The sequence below is a fragment of the Periplaneta americana genome, chromosome 16, assembly GCF_040183065.1.
Source record: "Periplaneta americana isolate PAMFEO1 chromosome 16, P.americana_PAMFEO1_priV1, whole genome shotgun sequence".
NCBI lineage: Eukaryota > Metazoa > Arthropoda > Insecta > Blattodea > Blattidae > Periplaneta > Periplaneta americana.
The window spans coordinates 173,912,795-173,939,452 of record NC_091132.1 but is presented as its reverse complement, the minus strand read 5'-3'; the positions used below and the strand labels follow the sequence as shown (position 1 = coordinate 173,939,452).

The 26,658-nt window shown below is 34.2% G+C and overlaps 1 protein-coding gene across 1 annotated transcript; it reads left to right on the top strand.

The window, feature by feature from the left end:
- Positions 1 to 230: 230 nt before the first annotated feature.
- On the top strand, positions 231 to 20,827 carry LOC138691973 (zinc finger protein OZF-like). Its single transcript, XM_069814672.1, has 5 exons — positions 231 to 357; positions 3,759 to 3,859; positions 10,170 to 10,304; positions 13,206 to 13,288; positions 17,493 to 20,827. Exons 2-5 carry the CDS (start codon positions 3,764 to 3,766, stop codon positions 18,361 to 18,363), a joined length of 1,185 nt encoding a protein of 394 aa, XP_069670773.1. The 5' UTR covers positions 231 to 357; positions 3,759 to 3,763; the 3' UTR covers positions 18,364 to 20,827.
- Positions 20,828 to 26,658: the final 5,831 nt, after the last annotated feature.

The following is a 26,658-nucleotide window of genomic DNA, read 5'->3' as shown; positions in this document are numbered from 1 at the left end:
TCATTGTCTATAATACCCCAGATCACATATCAGGGATAATACGTATGATTTTTATGCATAATATAATCAAGTAAGTACATAAAGTGTTAGCAAATTAATTGTAACTGAGTGGATATCTGTAATGTGTTGATATTGATGGGTTTCAAATTTCATAGCACAAGACTAGATGAATGAAAGGCGTATATTATTATTATTATTATTATTATTATTATTATTATTATTATTATTATTATTATTATTATTATTATCCCATACGAAACTCTTAACCTATAAAAAATAAAGAGCAGTTTCACAGTCTTCTTGATACACGTGGTCCATTAATATTTGACGTTGGCTGTTTCTTCTGCATTATTTTAGGTGGGTTTTGGTTTCAGCACGTTTTGGAGCCATGCATTCTCCTGAACTCAATAATTTTTTTGTACGGCATTTAACATACTTTATCCGGCTAAACTAGCGCTGAGGTAGTTCCCTTCGTATTCCGCTTATACATATTATATGAATCTCTTGATAGGTTAGGTTTGGTTAGTTTGGGCTTTTATATGCCTTGCATATACGATCAACTGCATCATCACAAAAAAAAACTCCGTTATAAATTCAACGATTTTCACTTCCGAACTCACCGAAACTACCACAGCGCTAGTTCCACCCAATATCCAATATTCATAAATTTTTTCCCTTTGTCATTGTAGGGTTATGAACTGAAATATTAAAAGTTCCTAAGTCTCTTGTATGATGCTGGTGTGCAAAATTCACTATTGCAGTCATTCCGTGTGAAATCAATACACTGTGGCACTATTTTCAACAGAGTCTCCTTCAATTTCAATGAAATTTGGTAACATGTTACTACATGTAAGAAATAAACGTGTACAGAATAATAGAGCTCTATACGTGAAAGTTTTTGAGTTACTGCTTGGAAAACAGAGAGAAAGTGAAATTTGCATGTAACTTTTAACAAATACATATGTCATAACCTATGAACAAATGAATGTATAAAATTGGTTTTGGACTTACCTAAACGCATATAAAACAGTTTTCTTCATTATATAAATACCTACAATGTAATATCCTTAAAAGCAATGGGCTCATAAGAAAATAAATACAAATTTCCACTTGAGAATTTAAAAAAAAGGAACAGTTTCAAAATTTCGGAAGAAGTATATTTTAATGTTCTATATTTGTAACCGTATAGCATACCATGTAAGTAATATTTTTGGAGTTATGTTATAACTCGGAATTTCTTCTCATATTAAAATTATATTAATCTTCCGAACTTTATTCCAAGTAAAATATATCGCTAACACCTTCGAAATCGCTCATGATGGACTATTTTTTTATTTCAACCTGCCTAGTCTGGAAGTATTTTAACCATAACTTCAGATTAAACCATCTACGCATGAGTTTGCAATTCAGAATACCCAGTTCCGACTCCTAATCGAGAACCAATTTCACTCGTTCCAAACGAGTTCTAAGGAGATTAGAACAGGGAACTGGGAGTTGTATAAGGCACAAATGGGACACAAAGCATGGACTGACATCAATGCTAGATTAGCAACACCATCATACTTAGGCAGGGCAGATCATATTAGGAAGTTTAAATGTAGAAAACAAAGGACGGAAGTGGCAAAATTTTCCTTTGTTAACCGCACAATAGTAGACTGGAACAGCTTACCTGCGGCAATTTTTCAGGGTGGTCCTCTCAAAATCAATACATTTGAGAAAAGGTTGAGAAGAGTAGACTGAAAATGTAAAACGTACCTTGTTAACATATTTCGACCTATTTTGGGTCATCTTCGGAACTGGTTGTTGTTGGTCTTGGCGCCTCTTGTTTCCTGTGAGGGTGCGTTCGTAGTGTAGAGTCAAAGAGTGTATCTGTTTTTGAAATTGAGTTGTGTGTTGAGAATATCGTTGGGGTGTGTTTTCGTGTGTCTGTATATTTCATATTGTTCTAGTGTGTTGAGTTTCTGGCTTTTTGGTTGGATGTGCAGTATTTCCATGTCTGTGTTGATGTCTCTGTAGGTGTGGTTGGCATTTGTGATGTGTTCTGCATATGTGGAGGTGTTTTGTAATTTTGTTATGGCTGTGATGTGTTCTTTGTAACGTGTTTGAAATGATCTGCCTGTCTGTCCTATGTAGAAGTTGTTGCAGGTGTTACATTTGAGTTTGTATACGCCTGTGTGGTTGTATTTGCTTGTTTGTGTTGTTTGTGTGTTGAGATGTTTTTGTAGAGTGTTATTTGTTCTGTATGCGATGTTGTAATTTAATTCCTTGAATGAGGTTGCAATTTTATGTGTGTTTTTGTTTTCGTATGTTAGTGTGATGTATTTTTTTGTATTCTTGTGTTTGTGTTGTATTCTTCTGTTTTTTGTGGTTTTGTTTTGTCTTACGTATTATGTTGTTTATTATGTTGTGGTTGTATCCGTTTTCTTGTGCTATGTAACACACAAAACACACCCCAACGATATTCTCAACACACGCCTCAATTTCAAAACACATACACTCTTTGACTCTACACTACGAACGCACCCTTACAGGAAACAAGAGGCGCCAAGACCAACAACGACCAGTTCCGAAGATGATCCAAAATAGGTCGAAACATGTTAACAAGGTACATTAAAATTTAACACAAGAAAGTTCTTATCATACATATTCCGAAGTGATACAGTGTTAAAAGTTGTGTAATCAAGATGTATAATTAATTAAGTTGATATGTAATTAATTAAGATGATATGTAATTTAGTTGATATGTAAATAAATTAGGGTGATATATAATTAATTAAGATAATATGTAATTAAGTTGATTTGTAATTAATTAAGGTGATATGTAATTACTTAAATTGCTAATAGTTGGGTGAAATAGTAGTACTTATAAGTTAGGTTTACTTTTGCTCATTGCGTTTTTATTTATAGTCCTATGTTTATTGCATCTGTTTATTTATAGTTCGAAATAAATTTAGGTTTATTTTATTTACTTTTTTTTTTCTTTTATTGCTGTAATTATTGTATAATTGTAATGGTATTATTGTATATTATAGATCACTGCCACCGGGTGTATACCCAATTGTAGTGTTAATAAATACATACACATACATACATACATACATACATACATACATACATACATACATACATACATACATACATACATACATACATACATACATACATACATACATACATACATTTCGGAGTCAGTTCTAGTCTTGTTGGAACACACATTGAGCTACTGTGTACAAGCAGGCAGTTCAAAATCGATTCTGAAACGTAATGGAACAAACCTATCGATAGGTTATCTCGTTTAGAATGTTTCACTCTTACCTACTTGAATACTATTTCTATTTTTTAGTGAGTAATTTTAGGACGCTGTATCAACAGCTCAGGTTATTTAGCATTTGAATGAAATGAAGGTGATAATGTCGGTGAAATGAATTCTGGGTCCAACCTCTACAGTTACCCAGTATTTGCTCATATTGGGTTGAGGGTAAACCCCCGAAAAAAAAAAAACCTCAAGCATGTAACTTTCCCCGACCGGGATTCGAACCCGGGCCACCTGGTTTCGCAGTCAGACGCTAACCATTACTACAAGTTGAAGATGCTATGCGTGTGATTATCACGACAGTGGTTGAAATAATATAATTCGTAGCCAATTGCATTTGTCAATAAATAGGATTTCAATTCAAACTTCATTTACTTTTAAAGAACTTTTCTGTATCACATTCGTTTCCCATTGAAGCTCATAATTTTCTTACTCTGTCTTTCAGTTGTAATGGATGTCATCAAGACGGAACCCGAGGACGACCCTTTGGCACTACTGTCCTCTGATGACGCAGTCAAAGAGGAGGAAATAAATCCTTTGCCAGATGTAAGATCATTTTTATACACTTCTTATCTACTCATCTCTATATTACGAATTACTATATGAGTAGGCATACATATATTTCGACTGGTAGAGCTTTCGTACTGTTCTAGACACAGACACGGAAATTCTACATATCCAACCGAAAAACCAGAAACTAAACATGGTAGAATAGTACGAAATAAACAAACACACAAAAACACACTCCAACAAATCCTCAATACAATCTGAATTTCAAAACACACACATTATTTGCCTCCACAATAATACAGAGTGATTCACGAGGAAAGGTAAAAAATTTAGGATGTGAATTCTGAAGTCATTCCGAGTCAAAAAGTTCATATGAATATAGGTCCCTTTTCGAACGGTTACAGAGATATGGCTCTTTGATTTCACAAAAACTTCTAAGATTTCATTGTACTAACTCCATTTAGAAACATAACGGACAAATTTAAAGTTTATATTCACGTATGCATACATACATAATATTCTAGAAGTCTGGGTCGATGTTTTCGCACATTTTCAAAGGTACCTCCTTCTGCTTCAATGCACTTTTGCGCTCGGGCGTGAATCGCGCTCATCGCTCGGGAGAGTTGCACGTGGCTGTTCTTTATGCCGCATCCAAAATACGGTCGATTAGTGCCTCCCTCGTTTCCCCCTTCCTTTGCTATACCAAGTCTTTCATCCAACGCCATAAATATTTTTCGATATGGTACCCTTGTGTTCGGAAAGCGTCGTTCATATTCAGCGACGGCACGCAAGGTACTTCCATCGCACAAACCATAAACATACACAATATCGGCGTATTCTGTAGTCGAAAATTTATAAGGCATCTTGAAAAACACAACTTAACACTTCCGATAACTGTACCTGTATAACTACTGTACTGTAGGTAGCTGACTGAACTGCTGTGAATTGATGATAGTGTAGGCTATCTGTGTTATCTGCGGGTTCTGTGTCATTACATCAGACAAGGGCAGGCGATTGGACAGTTGTAATGCCCCACCACCCGGTTTCTTCCTCTTACCTACATCGTTCACAATGCAGATTCCTATGTTACGTCATTCATTGCGACCTTGACCTTGTCTCACGTCAGCAGCATATGGTAACGTCTGATTCACACTGGGGCGAGACGTTTTACCAAAAAAAATGCATCTAGCTCTGCCATCGTCCGAAAACGGACCTATGTTCATATGAACTTTTTCACTCAAATTGCCTAAGATATCGTATCCTAAATTATTTACCTTTCCTCGTGAATCGGGTGTTTAACCCCCCCCCCCCCAGCAAAACAACTGAAGAAACTGGAAGATGTAAGGACCTACTAGTTCTGAAGACTGGTGCCACTACGCTGAAACTAGTCAACTGGGTATTTACGAACTTGCTTCACATTTAACACGTGAAAGTGATCATCACATATATATTTCTAAATGATATAAAAATTACTAAGCTCATATTATACATTAATTTCATTGTTAAAATATTGAAATTTTTATTTTAACCGGATGTACCATGTGCCGATTATTTGAAGTGCTACATGTAACAATGAACATCGACGTGATTTGCACGATATTCCATATTTTAAAGAAGCATTGTTACTTCGAAGGTGGTGAAGAGAAATAGTACGAGAACATTGTCTGTGGATTGTATTTAAGGGAGAAGAATTTCCAATTTCTATCCAATTTTTTTTAAACTCTTTTTTTCCCCGAGTACTTGATATAAAATTAAGGATTTCCACACAAAATAAATCCCTCAAATATTTTTGGGGGCAGAGGGGCAATTTTTCAAAGAGGAAACTGAAATTTGTTTGTTATAGTCCTTGGCCCACAGTTTTTATGTTAGAATAAAATTTCTTTCGCCGTCTTACTCGTAAAAGAACGCAAAATAAGCTGTGAAAACAGTTTTCCCTATCTTATGACATTAAGAGAAAAATGTTATTTTATTTTTTTAAACTTTGAAACATAAAAATGTAAAGTGATTTATATAGAACTAACACATTTCTTTCTTTATTTATTTCAAAACAAATGATGCTAGCCACAATTTGGTATTCCTCAAATATAGAGTACCTTTGGAAGATTACTAACCTCTATAGCAAATGTTGAAAATTCTTTATGTATTCGGCTGGAAATTCACTTAATGATCAGTTTTAACGTCAAATTAAGCAGGAGCTTTGATTCCCTGTCACGAGATGCGCAGATGTTCATTCTTTATTCCTTATTGTTGGCAACTGTTTTCGACATTTTGTTTTAGTCACTGATAATGTACTATATATTAAATCAAGGGCTCTTCCTTGTAAAGCAATCCTGGATTACGAATTCAATTACAGCTACTCAAAGGGCAGACCAGAGAGAATTTGGTGTTCGTAATCCCCCCCACCAAAGAAATACAATACTGGCACTGGTAAACAAATTGGAAACAACTGGATCGCTAAAAGAATATGATGATAATATACAGACTGAAGAATAAACATCTGCTCATCTCGTGACAGGGAATCAAAACTTCTGCTTAATTTGACGTTAAAACTGGACATTAAATGAATTTCAGCCGAATAAATAAAGAATTTTCAACATTTGCTATAGAGGTTAGTAATCTCCCAAAGATACTCTACATTTGAGGTATAACAAATTGTGGCTAACATCATTCGTTAAGGAAGGAAGGGAAGGAAGGAAGGAAGGAAGGAAGGAAAGAAAGAAAGAAAGAAAGAAAGAAAGAAAGAAAGAAAGAAAGAAAGAAAGATGTTGGTTCTATATAAATCACTCCGTACAATTTAACCCATGAAAGACTAGCGTCTAAATTTTCATACGAAAAATGTGTAATATTTAATTGATATTTTCGCGCCGCATTTTTTATTTTTTTAACTTACAGATGTTGATTTGGTATGTTTAAACATTCCACCATTTGATTACAGTAGTGTCTTTCGCGTGAGTTTGTGCAAAATGGCTGCCAAAGCCTATAAACATGATGATGTCGCAGAACAATTATCAATATCGTGCTGTCGGTAAGTTTATTGTTTAGTTTTTCTTTTACACATTTGTTGAAGTTTTAATTATTGTTGATTCATAAAGCGTATTGATGTAGCTACATCTGTACAACAATGACTTTTATATTTATGCTAATTGTAACCTTCAAAACAGAATGTGAATGTGAGTGTCGAAAAATTCATACGTTAGACTTTCGTAGTATCAAGTAATGAATATTTCTTCCAGGACACGCAATCTTACTGTTGAAGAAATTCTAACAACTTTAGAAGAAAAAAAAGATGCAATTCAGAAGGCAGAGACTATTGACTTGGTTGTTCTTCCTCCTGACAATGAAAATAACACGGACATAGATGAAATTCCTGAAGAAGATCTAGAAGTGAATGTAAACGATCCCCATTTTCTTGGACCTGGTGTCTTGGGTCGTGGCGCAGAAGTTCGGATCGTTACTCATGAAAAGGAAAAAAATTAGTTTGGAACTTAATTCTTCGTCCACTGCTGCACCACTAGAGAAGACAGCCATTACAGCACCTGAAGCCCCATCAGCCAGTGCAATAAAAAGAAAATCTTCTGATGTTGTTGCTGATTCGAAGAAAGAAAAGAGAGTTATGGAGAAGCATTGGGATAGTGTAACTTTAAAACCAGAGACAGCGGAAGACACCAATTTCAAAATAAAATATTCAAGTGATAATCCCCTGGAAATTCTTGAAACCATTGTTGGGAATGGCATGCAACCTTTGCAAGTCTTTCAGCTTTTCTGGAAATCAGAATTCTTAAGTCATATCTGCAAAGAAAGCAAAAAATATGCACAGTAGAAATATGGAGACAACAGTTACACTATTGACATTGACGAAATGTATAAGATGCTAGGCATTTTATTGCTCTCAGGATATGCTAAAGTGCCAAACAGAAAAATGTATTGGGAAACACAGAGTGACGTCAACAATGCTGCTGTATCTAATTGCATGTCAAGAGACAGATTTTTATCTATATTGAAGTACATGCATTTCAGTGATAATTGTGAAAATGCAAATGCTGGGAGTATCCACAAAATACAGCCTTTGCTTAGGTACATCAGTAAGCAGTGTGAGAAATGTGCTAAACCCCTGCCTTCTGTTTATTCCTTTGATGAGGCCATGGAACCATATTATGGACGACACCATCTAAAACAGTTTATCAGAGGAAAACCTATTAGATTTGGGTTCAAGTTCTGGTGTCTGAATAAACCCAATGGACACTGTGTTCGTTTCAAACTGTACGAAGGCCGCAAAGAAAGAGATCCAGGGATGACTCTGGGGAGTTCTATTACGAAACAAATGATCGAAGGATTTGTGCCACCTCGAAGTCAAGTGTTTATTGACAATTATTTCAATTCGATTCCACTACTGGAAAACATGACTAGGAAAGAAATCAAGACTGGTACAATAAGAGCAGATGGGACTCAAAAAGCACCGCTAAAGGATTTGAAGAACTCTGCCAGGGGTTCCTTTCATTCTATACGAGATCCAGCCAACAACATCACTCTCGTGCGTTGGAATGACAACAGTCAAGTAACCATGGCTACCAATAGAACTGACAGTCTTGTTACAGGACTCACCAAGTGTTCAAGATATAGTGCATCTTCCAAAAACAGAATAAACATGCCTCAGCCGAGTTTGGTAAATGAGTACAACACAGGTATGGGAGGCGTGGACTTATTTGACCAATTCAGGGGTGCGTACCGTATTGGTATCCGGTCTAAAAAATGGTATTGGCCTGTTGTGCGATTCTGTCTTAATGCTGCTGTAGTAAATGGATGGCTCTTGTACAGGCATGTGGAGCGCGGGATACCTTTACTTGAATTTTTGAGAAGAATAACTATACTCTTGCTTGCAGCACCAACAGTATCACGACTCAGAATTGTGAATCCTCAGCGTAGTTCTGGTGTCCTCTCTGAAGTACGCTTTGATGGTAAAGAACACTGGCCAGGTAAAGTCCTACTCAAAGAAGATGTGCACGCTGCCACAAAGCTGGAACACATATTTGCACAAAATGCAACGTTGCCTTACACATTGAATGCTTCATGCTCTACTACACTAAGTCATGAGTACGTTGACTCTCATGTATTTACTCTAGAGAATGTGAGTTTAATTGTAGCATTTTTCTAGAAAGTGTGTGATATGAAAATATATTGAATAATTATTATTTTCTAATATTATAAACATAACATGTAGATTACAGTACGTTACGCCAAAAATATAGATTTTGTATTGTCGCTGATACATAACTAACGTATATCAATCAATGTAATAAATAAAGTTTCAATAAAATTAAAGTTACTTGTATAATGTTATGTCAAATTTAGTAAAATACGGAAAAAGGTAGATGGATATTCATCAACTGATTACAAATTACGAAAAACTGTTAAATTGACACATTTTTGTGTAGGTATTTAATAAAATGGCAAAATATAATTCCTACTTCAAAGTCTCTGTATGTATCTTCAAGAACCTAGCATATGAAAATTTAGACGTCTCTGAAAGTATTCCTCAGAGCCTAGCGTATGAAAATTTAGACGCCATTAAAAATGACTTAGGACATAAATTATCAAATTTTTAGTACATAAGTGTATTAATTACTTAAAAAGGATAAACATAAATAAGATTTATTAATTTTTTATTATAGATTACATATGCAGTCTCTGAGGGGTTAAGATGTTGGAGTTTTTAACTAACTTCTTACATAGTAGCACACTGTTTGCGGTTTGGCACTTAGCTACATTATTCAGCTTCATTCTGGTACAGGAATGATGAAAGTGTATCAATTTAAAGTGCACTTTGTGTTAACATTAGTGTTGTAAAATGCTGTAAAATTAAACAAGGAGAATAATTATCTACATCCTGAGGGTATTAAAAATTATAAAACAAAACACAAAGCTTCCTGACTATGAAAAATTATATAGTCAAACTTTAGCGCCAAATTCGAATTGTTATTACACGAACAAATATATAAAATTGATAGTGTGTGACGGAATGACACTGACAGAACTGCACTTCCGGTTTAAAGAAAGAGTGTTTCCGGTCAATGTAAATTCAGCCAATTTAATTAATCAAACATCATAAAGGCAAAACTTATATATGTTTGAAAACTAGAAAGTTCAAGTTTCCTGAATACATAAAAATAAAATAAAGATTTTTAAGGAAAATAAAAAATTAAGGGTATTTATTCTGCTAATGAGAAATATGCCGACAGTTGTAATTTCCTGACAATATTTCTAGAAATAAAACAACAGAGTTCAATTTATATCAAATGAACTAATCGCTCAAACGAAAAGTAATAAATTATATCTGTACATTCCACAGGAGGGCACCACGGTGGAGGGCACCGACTTCAGCTATGGTTTCATACGGGAAGAGAAAATTGAGGCAACTGCAGTGCCAGTCACATTTCTTGCGATGAAGACAGAAACAGAGGCAACTAAGCCAGGAGATAATTGGGTAAGGTGGTCAGTTTCTTTCTCCCTGCATTGTATACATTGCTGACCAGTCACATATTACACTAATCAGACTTCAGATGTATACAAACAATTATTCTTCCTCTGACACAACGTCGAGTGACTTGTATGGTCTGACATCAACATTACAGAATCACATTATTCAGAAATAAATATTTACATCTATTTATGCTCGACCATGCCGAAATGTAGTAATTATACACCTGGTAGCAGCCCTTTAATGCACCTCATTAAAATACACCTATTCATTAAAGTTCAGGTGTTCCACCAATCACAAAATACCATTGTAGCAATATAAAAGCGCAAATATCGATTATTCTCGGATATGCAAACGAAAGACAGCAATAAATCAATAAATCACCTATATTTGAAATAAAGTCAGTTCTGTTACTCTAATAATTTGCGTTAATTGTGAATAATATTCAAATAAATTAAATTTCTTATCTCGTTTTTCAATGTCTAATTCAATTTCAAGGTTATATCAAGTTTAATGTTTATTTTACTCTCTAGATTATATCAAGGTCAATGTCGACATTTGTTTCTCGGAAAAAATCAATACTTTCGCGTCTGCGCACATCCCAAAATTTACGAGGTATTGCACAAGGTCAGTTCCGCTCCTCAGTCAGATAAGAATAACATGAATACTTGCGCTCGTTTCATAAACATACTCGCGTCTTATTTACTACCATTATAGGCTCATTGCATAATGTATTATTACAACACTGTAATGTAATCAGTATCCGTTATTTATATTTTAATTTATTGTATGTGGAGTTTGCAAGCAAAACCCGTCATTTTCAAAATACTGTAGTATTTTCTTCAGGAAGTAGAAAAAACTGTAACGAGCTTTCACTTTACCCCAAAGTGAACGAGAATTTTGTTTGTCTTGCATGTTACATCTGTTCTAATGGTGTCAATAATAATGATTTTAGTCGTTTTCTGTGTATTTTATAGACAAAAATATTGTGAAAATGTCCGGTTTTATTTGAAAATATGAGGGGAATATTCACTTTTGTTCCAAAAAAGCTATTTGACATATATAACAGTAAAACATACACGTCACTTACATCAACTATATCATGGAGTAACGAATATAACATTACATGGCAATTATGTAGTAAGCATCGGCCAGGCAATCTTCCAGCAATAGGAATCCAGAGAAAATTGCCTTACATTACCACATAAATTTTCTTTTAATTAAATTTTGAAAATTTTCTTATGTCTAGGATATTGTGAGTCCCTTTACACTCTAACGCATACATGCGCACAATTTTCGGTTACGTGAGGCACTCGATTTGAAATAGTTTGTTTACTAGGAGAGGAGACTGCAGAGTGGGATGGGAAATATAAACTGCTGTGACCTGCGTCACCTTATCGTAATCGCTAAGGCGGTCAGTGGCGAATTATTAGGAAAGCGCTTGGTTAACGTGACAGACTCGAAAACTTTTATTCAATTTGGCAAATTAATTCGGCAGCTTTAATCATAAACCTCTTTACTATTTCTCCATCATTGAATTGATTTAAATCACAGGCGAGAAATTGCGTAACTAGCTAATAACGTTGTCTACGTTTATTTTCTTGAATATTCTGGCGTTTCTCAAGATTACTTAATAGATTTGCACGTTCTCGACCTAAAATAATTTCAGAAAATCATATTTCGTTTTCTACGCACATTTGATTGTTTTAAATACATTTCTTTTGGAAATAATGCTTACAAACAACATTTAATTCCTCGTACCTTTTAATGCAGTGTGTTTAAGGTATGATGTCGTATTTAGTATACTATGCAAATGTTAAGATCATAAATTTTCTTCGCAATAGTACGAAAAATAGCATTTAATTTGTCTTACCTTCTAATTCAGCATGTTCTTTATGACATAAGGAGTAATGTCGTTGTATATTAAATGTATTAATGCCTAATACGATTTTCGAGCATAACATACATCGCATGTTCTCCCCTTCTAAACAGCAAAAAAGCTCTTGCTACCATTTCTGATAAAATAATCGTTTTCTAACGCGTACACACTGCTTTGATAATGCCATTATGCCACCACTGATATTGCTTATGAAACTGATATAGAACCTGCCCACGCCTAGGAGCTACGTAAGGGAGAAAGGGGGTCTGTGAAGATGATGGCACTCAGAGCGATAACCTCTGTGAGGCACAAACTCTTAAATGAGGCACGATGCCTATGTATGCTCTAACAGGAAAATATGTGCCCAGGGCCTTTATTGCTTGCTACATAATCACCCATACTGTAACACTTTAACAATAATTTAATTAAAAAAGCATTGCAACACATACAGAAAGTTGGAAATGTTAATTTAAAAAAAAAAGAACAATGAAAATATCTGTATTACCCGGTTTTGATTGAAATATTGATTTTACCATACCGTTTGTCATGGAAATGACCGAGTTAGAATAAAAACGCGAACATATTCAGGAAGATACGTCTCTAGACAAACCGAAACCGTAATTTTTTTTTTTTTTGCTCTCGGTGTAAATGACTAGATTTGTTCGCAGCCTCCGCGTATGATGTTCTGATACAATATTGAGATTTTACTTGCATCACACTGTAATTCTCTGATGTATCCCACAAATTAAAACAATGATCCGTTTTTTTTTTCTTTATATTATTTAAGTTGCTTGACATTGTCATCTAGTTTGAAACATTTAATATGAGCAGTAATTTTTTTTTAACTGTTCATTTGCTGTAACACCGATATGAGAACGTAAAGTACCTGTACACATTCTGATATTATGAAAGTCGTGTTAAGTTGATATTAAAATCCCTTTAGTTAAAATGAAGACCACTGTATGTCACTTGCTCAGAGCTCTTGATTCTGCCATCGTCAGTCTTATCTGTTATATCATTATTTTCAGGACGAGGCATTTGACGTGGCTAGAGTAAAACAGGAGAAGGAGCTGGACATAACGACAGAGCAATCTCAAGTCACGATGGAGAGGTAAGATGGTGTACACTAGTGGTGTGAAAATTATGAACGAATCATTGAACCGAACGAACGAATCATGATTCAGTAAAAGAAATGATTCATTATTAATCGCGTATAACGATGTATTTAACTTGTCAGTGCCATTTTTGGATATAATGAATTGCTAAAGTAGAATATATATTTCATTAATCTTTTAAAACGGGTAGAAATAAAATTGTTCGTATTACATCAACTATTTATTTTTTAATTGCCGGTACCATTCCAGCTTAATCCAATTATGATGGTCTTAATTATAGACTAACCTGTTCATATTCATACGTCTAAATTAATGACATGGATACGAAAGCTAGTATTCCTTATCACACACTTAAAAATATATTTGTCCTAAACAGAATAATACAAAATAGCCAACCATTTATGAAATTTAGAAAATGTATTCCACAGTAAGTTTAAAAATATGAAGTTATTCCTGCAGGAAAATTCAAAAACAAAACTTGTGAATATTATAACGCATAAACTGTACCATTTGTATAAAATTTTAGACAAAAAATGTAAAAGAGATAGGGAAAACACACGCCAATTAAGTAGACTTTCCGGGATTTTAATGTTTTATTAAAATTTTCTCAACTTCATTTGGGTGTTCAAACTGTAAAATCTGTGACCTTTTTAATTATTTCATCTCTATTTTTCATTACTGATTAATGATTATGTAGCCTAAATATTATAACTTTATAACATTACGGTACAGTAGATATTAAACTTACTTTATATACCAGTACCCATTTCTCTATCTCTTTAAGTATATGTACTACTATGTCTTTACTACATCTTTGCAACCAGTGGACGACCGTGTCAGTTTACCACTAAATGTAGTGAACTGTAATGTGCTGTCATCTAGTGAGCAAAAAGTGAACGAAAGGTATCGCTGAATAGAAATGAAGATCCATTGTGTAATTCATTCACACTTGTATCGGAACATCTGTGAATCAAATGAACTAATCGAATGAACGAATCATTTTAGGGAATCATTCTTACTGAACCCATTCTTCAAAATGAATCAAACTTCCCATCTCTAATGTACACGTGTTCAAATTGTTTTTGGTTTGCTGAATAAAATAAAATGTGACTTAGGACAATTATTTTATTATGTTACCATAACAGTCTAGAAGAAAAGTGTGTTCTCTTCTCGACTTGTTCACTACCTCCACATGGGTGGCATCGGCGTGGCACAGTCGGTTAAGGCGCTTGCCTGCTGATCTGAAGTTGCGCTCGGGCGCGGGTTCGATTCCAGGTTGGGCTGATTACCTGGTTGAGTTTTTTTCCGAGGTTTTCCCCAACAGTAAGGTGAATGCCAGGTAATCTATGGCGAATCCTCGGTCTCATCTCGCCAAATACCATCTCGCTATCACCAATCTCATCGATGCTAAATAACCTAGTAGTTGATACAGCGTCGTTAAATAACCAACTAAAAAAAAGACCTTCACATGGATGTCTGTGAGTGTTAGTGATGCAAGAGGAACACAGAAAACAACTGTGGGGTCCATAAGACATGGAAAAAAATTAATCTTGACAAGGGATTCAGCTGTTGGTCAGTGGAGACAATTTATAAGTTGGCATTGCCTTAAGATAAGCAAAGAATTTGAATCTAAATGGGGTAATACTAGTCTAGATATGCTGCAGAGCACGTATTTTTATTAGAATCCCTCTTGATAAGCTTTCACCAACAATGAAATTTGCACTGTGCAGTAATTAATATAGTGAGTGACAAGTATTTGTGAAAACTATCTGAACACGGTAATCTACAAACACCCTTTTTGCGTTTCTACTTATGCTACTAAGTGGAAAACTAATTAATTTATGAAACGTCTTTTCACAGTCTGGTCAGTGTATTTCACACAAGGAGAAGGACTTACAGGAATGACCAAATGTGTCAAAATTAACATTCTTTTATTTTTAGCCTAAAAATATTTCATAGTAATAACTTCATTTCAACGACATTTCAAGATCGTCAGGAAGAAAATAATTGCAGTGCTGTTACGTTGTTTCTAAATAGTCGCTGCACTACAGTCTTTTTACTCAATGCTCAAACTTCACCGTTGAATATCCGGAGGTCGTTAATTTTACATTTTTCAACATTTGATGTGTAATATCTCAGACAATAATACAGATAATTGAATAAAATTTTCAGGGCATGTTCCCACATTACACATGAATAATTCTGTAAGAGGAAATTGTCAAATTTCATATTGAAGAATAAATTTAAAATAGACATGCAATTTTTCTTTCATGCAAAATAGAAATAAAATTATAAAACTTGAAATTTATAAAAATCGTGAAACAAAATTGTACCATAAAGGACAAAAGTGAAAATTACAACACTATTTGATGATTAATTCGGAAAAGCGAACAAGTGAACGATACTATAATAAAAATTCTAACGTAACGAACGAATCTTTTTCCAATAAATGAGCGCCTAGTTTACAAGTATCGCACTCTTCGGACGAATCGCACACAACGGATATTTTAACTGGAATGCGTTCACTGTAACTGCTCTACCTCATCGGATTCCTACCAGCTGTTTGGTTTACATATGACGTACGGTATTGACACTGAAAACAGGGCAACAGGGTTAGGCCCATTAATTCTGAGTTATAGATAAGAAGAAATTGTAACTGTTTCATGGTTATTAATTGAAGAGGAAGAAACGAAAGAGATATTGGTTACATAATACTGTATATGTGAGAAAGGACTTGTTTACTGCCATGGGGATGCCACAAATTGTATAATTCTCGGTAGTTTTCTACAAGTGAAATAAGCTTTCCGTCTGCTATTTTGGCGCGACATTGAACATGGTATAACGTAATATTAACAGTTGAACAATTAGAGTTGATTTATTAAAGAAGGCCATGATCGCACGCATTGGAAAAGTTACTCCTCCGAGAATCGTGGACATATTTACCGATAGTCAATACGTGAGATACGATGTAGTGAACGCTCACTTTAACGTGGCAGTTGTCTAATATTCATAAATGCATATTCTATGTAAAATCCTCACTTTTTTTCGTAGTACAGTATTTTACGACAGTGCCCTTCTTAAGGCCCGTAACACACTTGAAGAGTTTTCGCTATCGAGAAATGTGTTGCGAGAAAGAGGCGAAGAGCCTTCCTCCACACACTTGGCGAGTTCTCGCTATCACAGATCACACCTCGCTATGATCATCTATGCACTGCCTTCATGCAGAAAGCAGTTTTCTGATTATAGTAATGACTCGTTGGGGGAAATATTATAGGTTATGTATTTACGTATATTGTCGCACTTAAATATATAATCTGTAAGTATATTGTCGTACTTTACAAATTACGTACGAACGCTATGTTGAATCCGAGTATTCAGATGATGAGGAAATGGAGTTACATGAACATATTTTGTTAATGAAAAGAAAAATTCGATCTAAAATTAAAGCCAGAAATATCTGAAAACCACAGTGTATTTTACGAAAATAAGGGCGAGTTTTGGACACTGGTTTCGATTTGAATGGTGATACGTTTAGGCGTTACTTCAAGTTGAATGGACCACAGTTTTTTGCCATTCATGATATGATAGAGGATTCTTTGCTATGTTCTGATTAAAATTACGTAAACTGTTAAGACATATAGATACATTCTTTCAAATGTTTAACTAATACTATTAAATCTCATCAAAATAAAATATAGTCCTTTTTATTTTCACATAATCTGATAGGTCTCAAATTTCTTCTTTAAGTTTCGTGTTTTTATAGTTTTCATCCCGTGTATCATATAAATAGGCCTACAGATGACATCGTACAAGTTCGATAAGTTTCTGACTGCAATTATCAGCCATCTTTCCTCATTTTCGAATAAAAACAATACAATTCATCGCCACCTGTGATATCTTTTTCTACATTCAATCGTCATAAAGAGTATAAATGTCAAACATCTTTGATAAATGTGTCAAGAAAATTCACTGAGCTACCGATTCCAGTGAGAAACTCGCGCGAGGTTTTTGCCTCGAACGACAATCTCTTCCAGTGTGTGGACGTCCATTTGAATCCATGTTATCAATTTTTTAATTTTCTCGCAACACATTTCTCGCTGGCGAAAACTCTGCAAGTGTCTTCCGGGTCTTATTGCCGATGTTGATAGCCTTATTGTTAAGATGATCGTAACTTTCACTAATCCGTATTTTTTATTACAGCACACTAATCTCTGACTCCATTGGAACACAACTGCCGAACTCCACAAGTGCTGACAGTTGTCTCTCTTCAGCGAATTCCGTCACACGAAGGACATCTGAATCTGAAATCTACGAAGGATTTGAATGCCCTACCTGTGGCAAATATTTTGTACGCTCAGAACATCTCCTAGCACATATAGGTACGCACACAGAGAACAAACCATTCAAGTGCAATGCGTGTGGGAAGATTTTCCTAAACCCTGTGAAACTCGCTATGCATTACCATATGCATTCTGACGACCAACGATTCAAGTGCAATGTTTGCGGGAAATTATTCGGAAATTCATTTAATTTGAGAATGCACGGACGTACGCATTCCGGTGAGAAGCCATTTAAATGCAATGTGTGTGGAAAACGTTTTACACTGTCGAGTATTCTAAAAAATCATTTACGTACGCACACTGGCGAGAAACCGTACAAATGTGAATTGTGTGGTAATTGTTTTGCACATTCGTGTCAGCTAACAGTGCACGCAAGTACGCATACAGGAGAAAAGCCATTTAAATGTGATATTTGTGGCAAATGTTTTGCAAGTTTGGATTACCTCTCAGATCATTCACGTACGCATTCTGACGAAAAGCCATTCAAATGCGAATTGTGTGGGAAATGTTTTGCACAGTTGCGTAATCTCACGCAGCATTTACGTACACATTCTGGTGAGAAACCATTCAAATGTGATATTTGTGGGCGAGGTTTTGTATTGTCTGGTTATCTCACGCAGCATTTACGTACGCATTCAGGCGAGAAGCCATTCAAATGCGAAATTTGTGGGAAATGTTTTGCACGATCGGCAAGTCTCAAACCGCACGCACGTTTGCATTCTGGCGAGTAGCGAATCAAATGTGGAAATGTGCAAAATGTTTGGCAAAGTCGGGAACTCTTACAGTGCATATTCAAACGCATTCTGGCGAGAGGCAACTGAAATGTACTGTCTGAGGGAAAACTTTCTGAACTGTAGCACATTTGCACACTTTCTAGAAGGTATATCGGTCGAGGCTCATAGGACATTTTTTTCTAACAAATTTAAGTTTAGCTGTACAAGATTTGGACACTATGAGAATGACTTCTCTTGGTAAAGTTCCTGAGAATAACGTATTAAATATTACTCACAGCTAAAAGCACTTTAAATTTTGTTTGATCATTCACACTCTCGTTAATTTTTTCTTCTATCTGGTATATCAGAGCCATCTTCAGTTACAAGCCGGAGCATGGGCAGGTTTGGCAAGGCAGAGTGGAGGCCGGCGGAGGCGAAATAAAGGCATGACGTTTGACGTTTTAGTGCTTTGATTACTTTGTCACATGTACATTTTCGACAGTAATTGATACAAAACTAAGTGCACATGATCAAGATGTACGTAATTTATTACGGAATCCGAAACTGTATTTTGAGTTTCAGAATACCGCGTAGGTACTTGCATACAACCACTTATAACTTTAAAAAAAATTAAAAGCATACGTGTTTTTTAGTGATGGTACAAGGGAAAATAAATAAATACTTAAAGAAATGTTACCTGTACCAAAAATAAATAAAATAACGACGTACTTTCGCAGTACTCTATTCCAATCAATTAAGCATTTTGTCGGTAGTAAATTGACAACGTTTTGCCGTTTTATGTTGTTTCACCTCTGACGTGAAAGGTCTAGGATATCATATACATTTTAATTTCATGTGGTTATCTGTAGTGCTTTTCTATAAATATTTCAGATGCCCAGGAAGCCAGTTTTAGTTTAAACCTCGCCAGTCACCATAACAATACTGTTATCGTAAATTATTTGTTACAAGTTTTCTAAAATATAATTTTAAATAGGGCAAGGCCAAGTATAAAATTCTATGAAAAAATGAAGAAAAATACGTTCAACATAATACGTAACAAAACATATTAAGTATGCGCCAATTAGCGTAAACTCGGTGAACTTTAAATCCTGTAAATACGAAGTAAAAATAAACATGTTTATAACTAATTTATTACAAAATAAATAATATTAATAAACAAACCTTGAAAACCAACAAAGTGATTATTTGCATCTACAAATTATACATAATTATGACGTATAGCAGGCATTCCGAATCTTCAACAAAACTGCAACATTTATGGGATCACAAAACAGCTGTTAGCAATGAACTTGAAAACCACGGCGTAACTTTATTGATATAGCAGGCGAGACCCAACAATTTGGCTAGAATTCTGATACACCACAAACCACAAATAAGACTATAAAAATGTAGTTTATACAATATTTAATATTTAGAAGAATTGTCAATCATTTTGTCATTAATAATAACCGTAAAAATTGCCAAAGACTGCAGCCATATTTTCATTTGTTGTCTTGTTTTTATTGCCAACACGCACTTAGTTTATAACACATCAACAATTAACGTTTGGTACGACCGCGAACGTAATTCCATCGACACACACTTATATTGTAACATTAATTTACATTGAAAATCGGCATTAGCACAATCACGTGTTCTGTATGGTCGGCCTCCGGTTGACAGTTAATTACACTGTTGCCGGCGTATGGCTCCGGCTTGTAACTGAAGAAGGCTCTGGGTATATGCATTGAGCGCCATTATGTCATATCAGAGTCACAATCATCCTTGCTTTTAGTTTCACTACTCTCGCCTTTAGATTTTCCTTGTAGGTTCTTAATATTTGCCTTATATCATTTATACTCGTATTCTTCTGATGAAGGTAAAAGTCTCTGTTGTAAAAAAACGTTTATAATTTGAAGAAACACGGGTAAAACTTCAGATATTCTGATTAATTATATTCTGAGATGGACTGAGAAGTATAATTTTTTAAAACAAATTAATACGGTACTATTCTCATAATAGTACACACTTTATGGGAATATATAACAGATTAAAGACTACGTGTTTAGAAAACTATAGGATTTCTTAGTCTGTACTATTACTGTATATTTTGTTCATTTGTTGCATGAATACATGTGTGTAGCTACTGACACAATTTACATTGAAAGATAAATATACATAGTTGCACACCTAGACATTTCAACCTAAATATTTCGGGTATGTTATGCAATATACTTTATCTAGTAGTATGTTAAATCTTAGAAACAAAATAGGCTCCGATTTGTGTACAGTGATAATGTGTATCTGTACGGCAATAATATAATTTCAGGAATTCCGAAGTTACCAATTTCTTTTTGCGCACAAAGATCAGTAAGTGCTTGCTTTTTATAATTTAAAGATGTAGAATACATGGAAATATGAAATGTTGTAAATACAAAATTAAGAAAAGATTAATAAAGATGTCCACAGCATTCAAACTGAACGAAGTGTATATTTTCTTAGAAACCCAATGCAGAGGAAGATTATGGCTGTTAACGTAAGTAGGAATAAGTGATAATCGAACATTTGGTAGAATCCATATCATCCAATAGTAATAATGATCCTTTGACATTTGAAGAGTCCACTGCAAGAATGATGGATGTAATTTGGAAAACATTTTGCAGGAGTAGCAATTGAAAGTTTGAAATGTATAGCGCTCAAAGCTTAACTGTGATTTTCCGATCATTACTGGACAATGACTATCAGTGTTAAAGCCATATAACTCTCTATTAAAGGCTCATTCACAATGGAAATTAAACATAACTTAAACATTAACATAAGCGCCTAAACATATGCCACAAACTTAAGTAGCCAAGGCCCATTCACAATGAAAATTAAACATAACGTAAACATAACACGTGTGTGGAAACAAACTTACCGAATCAACAAAACTACAGAATCTGTTACATAAAAATGGAGAATTGCACAATGACTGACGATGTAGCTATTCAATTTATGTTTCTAATAACTACAATGGCATCAGTATATGGCTTTCAATACTTGAAATCAAAGAAACGGATATGTAAAATAATCAACTTTTCGTCATATGATTCCATGTTGCGCGCCTAGCTTTCATCACGGCCAATAGACTAAATATTGCCTGTAGGCAAAGCCCATGAGATGTTAAAAAGTGAAAACACGCCCTGCGCTTGTGTACTGTTTCCAAATCGCATAAACATAAGCATGAAAGTTTGGAGTTTGCAAACTTTCATGTTAACGTCTTATGATTAAGATTAAGTTTATGCTTATGTAATTCATTGTGCATTCATTAATCATTCATTAAATAACATGGACACAAGGTTTTATGCTTACGTTATGTTTATGTTTAATTTTCATTGTGAATGAGCCTTAAGATTCTATATGTCTTAAGCTATGCATTGGCAGTCTTGGTTCGTTTTCGACAAGAGAGTGACATCCATCATTCTTGCAGTGGACTCATGTGGTACAGACAGAAAATTGCAGTGACATTTTGTACAATCCATATGGTCCAATGTTTAGGAAGTTCCAGGATATCTGCTACAACGGATATATTTGATACAATCCGTATGATTCAGTATTGAGGAAGGTCCAGGGTATATGCTTTAATGCCTGCCTCTTTCTCTCTCTCTCTCTCTCTCTCTCGTACGAAGGAGGGACCCGAAGGCTTGCACTGCAGCCTGATGCTTATTGTGCTTACCACTCCTATTCTGTGAACGATTGGGTAGCTGAACAGCCGCGCTCTTATACAGGGACATCATTTTATTTTTACTTGCATTTTTATTGTACCTGCATTTCTGAATGTACTTCACTCTCACCCCTTCACTAATGTCCTTGCTCCCGTCAGACACAAACTTACGGCCGCTGTTGCATTCCAAGTCTTCAAGCAGTGAAGTATAGTGTGTTTCAGAAATATGGTTGCGTTTTCTATAGAAGAAAGAATCTATATTAATAATATCGTACTAAAAATTATATTGAAGAAACGATAAATTCAATTTCAGAGAATATGCTTCAAAATGTTTTAATAATATGCGTAAAGAATTGGAGCCTGCATTGTAACGAACGGCAGCCATTTTCAGCAACTTGTTTAAAAATTCAGATTAGCTTATTTTTAATTGAGATGGCTAGAAGCAAAGGAATGCTAGTGACATTTGTAATAACATGAGTTAAGTGCATCCAGTGTAAGCTAAAGTATCTAAAAGTTGTGGCAAAGGGATATTTTAATCGCATCACACATTAAAATTTAAATACAAATTTCACCGGTTTTACGAAAGCTTAAATATGTAAACCCCATTTTCTCAAAAGTAACTTAAGTGCACTTACAGCCCTTTACTTATGAGCCCCTCAATTTAAATGCACTCTCTATATTGTATGATAACATCAATAATTAATCTTCTAAATTAAGTAGACATTACATAACGAACATAGCCGCCTAAAAAGTTGAGTTTTTGAAAAAAAATGTTACTACTCTACTGTATTTTGATAAATTCCGTAAAACTGATGATCAAACTGAAAATCGTAATATCGTAACATAAATGGATACACTACTTTTCTCTCCTCCTACACCTAGTAAAATGATTTGTTTACATATTGCACTAGTAACATCAAACTCCTGTAATGGAAGGGGGCAACAGTGTTTCCGAGTATAGCCAGGTTAATGTTAAAAATGTTGGTAAAAATAAAGTGATGTCCCTGTACAAGTACAGCACGTCGCACCGTGAACTTAATCAGGGCTATTATACGAATGATGATGATGATGATGATGATGATGATGATGATGATGATGATGATGATGATATGTGAATTATAATGGCGAAATGGACCGAGATCCAACGCCAAAAGTTACCAAGCAATTTTGCTTCAATTGGTTGAGGGAAAATTCTGAAAAACTTAAACCAGGTAACTTGTCCCAACAATGATTTGAAACCACGCCCGTTCTTTCCGTGGTCAGACGTGCTAACCGTTGTATATTTTTTTTTCTATATAGGCTTACCCATAAATGTGATATGTGTACTGATTGTTGTATTGCCTTCAATTGACTGTAAATCGACAACAACCACAAATATAAGTTTGCAGTTTCATTAAGTTTCACAAACGAAATTTGAAGTCATAAATAACATGACTGAGATATATATATTTTTTTTTTTCACACAAACAGAAGCCAATGTTACAAATGATAACTGATATTGTCATTTATATAGTTGGGTCTTTAACAATACTTTGTGACATGCCTAATTTTACATTTTCAATATTACTACATTGATTATGAATTTTAGTTACCTGGGTTATATTGTTTAAACATAATGTAAATAAAACTATATACAAGTGTTAAATTAAAGTGATTTAATTCAATTTTTTATAGCTACATGAAGCTTTAAAATGCAGTTTTCTCTACTGTTTTAATTTTAAGTTGTTTCTCTTTTGAACTGGCCCGTCAATTTAATTTAAAATTTATTCAAAAGAGCAAATATTCTGTAACAAATGTTTGAACTATATGCATTGCACCAAATATACTGTATTAACCATATGTATTATCATACATACGTCAAGCATCTTGCTTTTTCGGGTGTGACCCAGTTATATTGTATTTATACAATAAATTGTAATATGTAGGCTACCGGTATTTTACTATGAGATTCGTAATCAATTTCGAATTTTAAAGAATATTCATATACGAGTTTTACAATAGTTTAGTAAAATATTTGTTTTTGCTTGCAATAAAATCTTTGTAAAAAATATGTCTGGATGTTTCAATCTTGGGATCATATGCACTGTACCAAATGCTTTTGAATGGGAATAAGTATATAAATATCGAATACAATTCAAAACCTCTAAAAAAATAAGGAAGTGAACAACAAATCTATAATACTGCTACCCGTTTCAGGAGAAATTAAAATAATTTCAGATGCATATTTCGTTAGGAATTGGATCTATATTTACTAACAAAATCATTTGATTAAAATAATTGATTAAATGGCGATCTTACTCGTGTTAATTATGTAAGCATGTGTGGCTTACAGCTGTTTCGGTGTTACTTGACACCATCCTCAGAGCCTACTAGATCTCGGCGCTATCTCAACTTCGCTGCCTGTTGTGTGGGTGCGTTCGTGTGATGAAGAGTTGTGTCAAATAGTGTGTGTGTTCTGAAATTGATCTGTGTGTTGAGAATTTGATTAGGATGTGTTTTAGTGTGTCTGTATATTTCATATTGTTCTAGTGTGTTGGTTTTTGGGTTGTATATGTAGGATTTCCATGTCTGTATTTATGTTATTGTATGTATGGTTAGCATTAGTTATGTGTTCGGCCTATACAGATGTATTGTGTCCTCTGGTTATTTAATCAATTATTTATATTCAAGTGTTAAAAGTAGTGTACGAGAGATTCAACATGGATCATTTGATTAATGAAGGATACAAGTTTATTCAGATATCACTTATTGTTACAAATGAACGCTTGAAAGTTACTTTTGTGCGAGATGGTGCGTATTTGCTTGTTTTCCGCACAGAACCAATACGCGGTAAGTGTGAAATACCACATTCAGTATCCCCAACGTAACACACATAACAATTTCCCTCTTCTTACCGCTTAAGCGCGACATTCATTTTACTGCTTTGGGCTTTTAACATATTATTTTTAGAGACGTTTAACATAGTAATAATTATAAATTGGAAACTTACCACTGCAATTTCACCTAAATTGCAATGTTAATTATTGTTTTTAAATATTTGCAAAAAATAAATAAAGTCTACTACTCCACGAAACTTATTGCATTCCTGATACAAGTAACATTAAGGAAGCCGTGAAAAAATCAACAAGATTCCAGATGCCGATGTTATTACTGCAATATGTTATATAAATAATATTGTTAAAATATTAAAATGAAAAATAAATAATTACATAACCTTACTGTTTGTTTTAAATTCGCATTTATAGACTGGGGAAAAAAAAAGACAGACGTATATCACGGCCTGCTGGAGTATAGTAAACACAGAAAACATTTTATAGCAACAATGTTGAAGGAAGATATTTTGGTTTTCCGAAGTTGCCGTCATTAAACAGAAACCAACATGGAGATTTCATTGGAAATAATTAGAAATTCGTCTTTCAGTATGTAATAAACGATCTTCGCACAAAATAATGTACGATACACGAGCGGTATGTTTGTTTTCATGTTCTCGGAAATTAAAAAAGCTCAACTACGTTTCGCATTTTCAATCTTTTCCTCGAACATGAAAACGTCAACAAAACGCTCTTGTAACATATTTTACTATTTATAATGAAGTCAGAAATTTCATTAATTTCAAGTTACATCCTTTTCCTGGGAGGTATTCAATTGATCTAGTACACCTACAGGCCAACATTAATTTTAAACATTACTGTCAAATTAATATGAAAATAAAGTAGTTTTCTTTCAGTAAAAAGGAGTAATGAAATAACATGAAATATTTTACAATTGCAATAGTAGATAATGGGACTGTTACGAGTATGACAAATATTCGACTTATGACCATTTAGTTTCTTCCACATTTACAGATAAATTGTGAAATATATCTTCAAAGAATAATATTGAGTTCAAGTGATTGCCATTATTGTTCATGGAATATATCAGGTAGCAGTGGCGGCTCGTGAACTTGTGGATTGGGAGAGCTGCAGTAGATTTCGGTACATACAAATTTCACTTTTTGATACCATTACTAATAAGTATAGGACAAAAATAAATGCACTACATATCGAAAAACCAAAACTTCCTGACTTAGTTGGGAGATGTCTGTAGGACCATTTGCTAAACCCTAAGGCCCGATTGTATAAACCATTTAATCTTAGATCAGAGGTTAAATTGATCCTTGTTTTAGCTGAACTTGGAATTTTGTGTTGTATAAAGTCTAATCTGAGATTAATTTGTCTCAAACTAAAGTCAACTTTGACTGAAGAAATTTCTCCGATTAAGTTAGATGATCCAAGTTCAGTTATATCTTTTCTGTTTGAAATATACGAGTGACAGATTGTGCAAATAAAATATCCATTATTATTAATATTAATAGATATGATAGGTACATTTATATATATATATATATATATATATATATATATATATATATATATATTTCTTTCAATTTCTTGCCTTAATACACAATCTTATATTTTATAAGGCTCTGTCATGTTCAGCAGTATCAAATAACATAACCTATAATTATATTATGTTTATAACAACCATTAATTATTAATGGATATGATAGGTACATTCATAAATTTTCAATTAACTGTATTACTAAACGAAAATTACCATTATAGCCAAGT

Excerpts from the sequence above, each read along its gene's own strand:
- LOC138691973 (XM_069814672.1), top strand. The coding sequence starts at position 3,764 with ATGGATGTCATCAAGACGGAACCCGAGGACGACCCTTTGGCACTACTG. Across the intron at positions 3,860-10,169 it reads AAATAAATCCTTTGCCAGAT|GAGGGCACCACGGTGGAGGG; the intron begins GTAAGATCATTT and ends TACATTCCACAG. Across the intron at positions 13,289-17,492 it reads TCTCAAGTCACGATGGAGAG|CACACTAATCTCTGACTCCA; the intron begins GTAAGATGGTGT and ends TTTTTATTACAG.